The sequence below is a fragment of the Condylura cristata genome, unplaced genomic scaffold (assembly GCF_000260355.1).
Source record: "Condylura cristata isolate star-nosed mole 26May11 unplaced genomic scaffold, ConCri1.0 scaffold00032, whole genome shotgun sequence".
NCBI lineage: Eukaryota > Metazoa > Chordata > Mammalia > Eulipotyphla > Talpidae > Condylura > Condylura cristata.
The window spans coordinates 19562827-19567164 of NW_004567133.1; the positions used below are offsets into that span (position 1 = coordinate 19562827).

Consider the following 4338-nt stretch of genomic DNA (forward strand, 5'->3'; position numbering starts at 1 on the left):
GGGTGGGGAGCGCAGGCGCCGCCGCCTCCTGCACCCCTCCCCGTTCCCCAGCCCCCGCAGGGCCACTCTGGCTCCCAGCACCCAGTCACGCCTCGCCCACTCCTTGGGGTGCCCACAGACCAGGGCCCAGCCTGAGCGCTGCACGCCCCTCCCCACCGCACCAGGCTGCGGGGGCGCGGGGGTGCCAGAGTGGAGCAGGAGTGCTGGTCCCCCCCACCCCAGCCGCCCTTCTCCTAGGCCCCCCCGTCTCCAGGTTACAGACAGGGCTCAGCGGCGAGAGCTCAGGGCCTGTCCAGCGTCCCTCAGCCAGCACCCCAGGGCCCAGGTTCCAGCGGGGGGCTCACCCGCCCCACTTCCGGGGGGTCAGACCATGGCCTCAGGCTGGGAAGGAGCCAGCTGGCCGGAGCCTGGCTGACTGTGCGCCCCCACAGCTCCCGGCGCCCCCCCGGACTCCATGAGGGATGAGGAAGCAGGATCTGCGGACGGGCGGGGAGGCTGGCCAGGGCCACGGCGCCGGCTCCCCAGCCGAGCAGGTGAAAGCTCTCGTGGACCTGCTGGCAGGGAAGGGTAGTCAGGGACCGCCGGCCCCACTGACGCCCCCCAGGACGCCCGAACCCCCGCGGGGAACCCCTGGCAACGGTAGGCAGAGGAGGGTGTCCCTGTACCTGGCCCGGCCCTCCCCCTCCCCCCAGCCCGCCACTGGCCTCTGTCCCTGCAGACTCCAGGACACAGAGGCACCGGGAGTCTCTGCTGGGCAGGGTGGGCAGCGGCCAGGAGCTGGGCGGCCCCCAGGCCCGGCTGACCAGCGCGCAACTGGCCTCTGTCCCTGCAGACTCCAGGACACAGAGGCACCGGGAGTTCCTGCTGGGCAGGGCGGGCAGCGGCCAGGAGCTGGGCGGCCCCCAGGCCCGGCTGACCAGCGCGCAACTGGCCTCTGTCCCTGCAGACTCCAGGACACAGAGGCACCGGCAGTTCCTGCTGGGCAGGGCGGGCAGCGGCCAGGAGCTGGGCGGCCCCCCGGCCCGGCTGAGCAGCCTCCTGCTGGCCGAGGGACTGACAGACCTGCAGCTGAGGGAGCATGACTTCACGCAGGTGGAGGCCGCCCGCGGGGACTGGCGCTCCGGCCGCGCCATCACGCTGGACAGGCTCTTCCTGCCCCTGACACGGGTGTCCATCCCGCCCCGGATCTCCATCACCGTCGGCGTGGCCGGCGTGGGCAAGACCAGCCTGGTGAGGGGCTTCGTGGGCCTCTGGGCCCGGGGGCAGGTCGGCCAGGACTTCTCGCTGGTGCTGCCTCTGACCTTCCGGGACCTCAACGCCCACGAGCGGCTGTCCGCCGACAAGCTGGTCTGCTCCGCCTTCCCGCACATAGGGGAGCCCGGGCTGGCCACGGCCGCCCTGGCCAGGGTCCTCCTGGTCCTGGACGGCTTGGACGAGTGCAAGACCCCCCTGGACTTCGCCAACACGGCAGCCTGCACGGACCCCAAGAAGGAGCTGCAGGTGGACCACCTGATCACCAACATCATCCGGGGCAACCTCTTCCCGGAGGTCTCCATCTGGGTCACCTCGCGCCCCGGCGCGGCCGGCCAGATCCCGGGCGGCCTGGTGGACCGGCTGACGGAGATCCGGGGCTTCAACCAGGAGGAGATCAGGGTGTGTCTGGAGCAGATGTTCCCCGAGGACCAGGCCCTCTCGGGCTGGGTCCTGGGCCAGACGCGGGCTGACCGGGCCCTGTACCTCATGTGCACCGTCCCTGCCTTCTGCCGGCTGGCGGGGTCAGTGCTGGGCCACTGGCGTCGCAAGGGGCCGGGGCCCCAGGCCTCGGAGCTGTGGCCGCCCAGGACCCTGAGTGAGCTCTACGCCTGGTACCTGAGGATGGCTCTGGGCGCCGAGGGGCAGGACAGGGGCCGCTCCAGCCCTCGCACCGAGCAGGTGGCACACAGTGGCCGCAAGCTGGTGGTGACGCTGGGCCGGCTGGCCTTCCACGGGCTGCTCAGGAGGAAGTTCGTGTTCTACGAGCCGGACCTGAAGGCCTTCGGCGTGGACCTCCCGCAGCTGCAGAGTGCGCTGGGCAGCCAGCTCCTGCAGCGGGAGGACACGCTGGGCCCGGCGGCCGCCTTCTTCTTCGCCCACCTGTCCCTGCAGGAGTTCATGGCGGCTGCCTACTACTGCAGCGCGGCCCGGAAGGCCATCTTCGACCTCTTCACCGAGGGCGGCGTGTCCTGGCCCCGGCTGGGCTTCCTCACACACTTCCGGAGCGCGGCCCAGCGGGCCATGCAGGCCGAGGACGGGCGGCTGGACGTCTTCCTGCGCTTCCTGTCGGGCCTCCTGTCTCCGCGGGTCGGCACCCTGCTGACGGGCCTGCTGCTGGGCCCGGGCGAGCAAGGGGGCCAGCGGGCGCAGGTGGCCGAGCTCCTGCAGGGGTGCCTGCGGCCCGACGCGGCCGTCTGCGCCCGGGCGGTCAACGTGCTGCACTGCCTGCACGAGCTGCAGCACACGGAGCTGGCCCGCGGCGTGGCAGGCGCCCTGGACAGCGGGGACCTGGCGGGGCTGACCACAGCCCCACACCGTGCCGCCCTGGCCTACCTGATGCAGGTGTCGGACACCTGCACCCAGGAGGCCGATGTGCCCCTGCGCCTCAGCCCAGGCGTCCTCCAAAGCCTGCTGCCCCAGCTGCTGTACTGCCGGAGCCTGAGGTGCACATGTGCGCGCGGGGTGTGCGTGGGGCGTGTGTGTGCGCACAGGTGTGTGTATGCACAAGTCGTGTGCGCGCACGGGCGTGTGTGCGCGTCCATGTGTGTGCATGCACAGGCATGCGTGTGGGTGTGCGCACGGAGCGTGCGTGTCCCTCTGTCCCTCCGGTGAGTGCCTGCTACTCTGCAGCAACGGAGCCCGGGCGGAAGCGGGGTGTCGTCAGGGCCGTGCTCCCTCCGGAACCTGAGGGGGCCCCTTTCTGGCCCTCAGCTTGAGGTGCTGCCGGCACCCCAGCTTGCGGGCTTTCACCCAGGGTGTCCACGGCCACTGGACCGAGGGTCCCTCGCAGCTCCCACCCCCCGGAAGGCCCATCACGGCACAGCCACGCCTGGCCGCAGTGCCTGGGGACCTGTCACACTTGGGCGCGACGGCCAGACAAGGGCTTCCAGGGGCGCTGGGGTGCACAGTTCCAGCCATCCCCTTGGGGAACACGCTGCAGCACAGAACTCTGTGGCCATCCTGGCACCCAAGCCCCTGACCCCCGCTGCTCTGACCTCCGTGAGGGGTGGGAGGCAGGGTGGCCGCCAGGCCTGGCAGCCACGCCCCTTCCTGGTGGGGACAAGGGGCCTTGAGGGTGGACCTGGGGCTCCAGCCTCAGAGCTGCCCAGTCTGCCTGACCAGGGCTGGGCCCGTGTAGACGGCACACAGGGATGGAGAGGGCAGGCACCCAGCCTGGGCTGCTGCCCTGCTGGCCCTCGTCAGGGGCCTCACTTGCTGCCTTCTAAGCAGGCTGGACACCAACCAGTTCCAGGACCCGGTGATGGAGCTGCTGGGCAGCGTGCTGAGCAGGAAGGACTGTCGGATTCAGAGGATCAGGTAACGCGCAGGGAGCCGCGGCCGGCCTGCCTGGAGGCCCAGCGCCACCTGCCCTCTGCTCAGATCCCTGGGCCGCTTCCGGGGGCTGTGTCAGCCAGAGGCAGGACTGTGTCCTTGAAGGGACCGGGGGGCTGGCACCACTCGCCAGGGCCAACCCCCTCTGCAGGCGACGCTAGTCAACTCTCACGTGTGGGGAGGGTCAAACAGCACCCCGAGGCCCTCCAGGACAGCCCCCATTCCAGGAAGAGACACGCAGAGTCCACGTCCCTACTGGACATATCCAGGGCATCCTCTGAAATCCCGCGTGACTCAGGGAGTCTTACAGGAATAATAAGAGCCCCAGAGGGGAAGGTTCTAGAAAGCCAGAACTTCCTAGAACTTGAGAACACTGTGGTCAGGTGCACAGTCTTCACCCCGAACCCCTTACAGTCACAAGCCAAGGACAGCCCCACAGGGAGCTGGGAGCCGCAGGGCTGAGAGAAGAGGGGTCCCAGAGACCCCTGAATCGGAGGGGGTTGGGAGAACCTCCTCAGTGAGCACTTCTGGGGGTGACACAGCCAGCATGGACCCCGCAGCGTGGCCGCAGCGGGGTCTCAGGACGACACGAGGCGGCCTTCTCACACCCTTGTGCTAGGGAAGGCCACAGGAGCTGGGGTGCTGGGTCAGTCCAGCCGGTGAACCCTGCTTCCACGTGCTAGGGACCTCCCGGCGGCGGCGGCTGGGCGCTGACGAGGGACTTGCGCAGCTCGGCTGCCGTGCGCACCAGGG

At 70.2% G+C, this 4338-nt stretch overlaps 1 protein-coding gene across 1 annotated transcript in view; it reads left to right on the plus strand.

Annotated features, from left to right (window-relative positions):
* The first annotated feature begins 461 nt into the window (after positions 1–461).
* The window catches only part of NLRC3 (NLR family, CARD domain containing 3), an 11282-nt gene continuing 7405 nt past the window's right edge, over positions 462–4338 (plus strand). Inside the window, exons 1-3 of the mRNA XM_012731677.1 lie at positions 462–639; positions 947–2696; positions 3484–3570. Coding sequence (XP_012587131.1) covers positions 462–639; positions 947–2696; positions 3484–3570 — 2015 coding nt within the window. The remainder of the gene's footprint in view (positions 640–946; positions 2697–3483; positions 3571–4338) is intronic.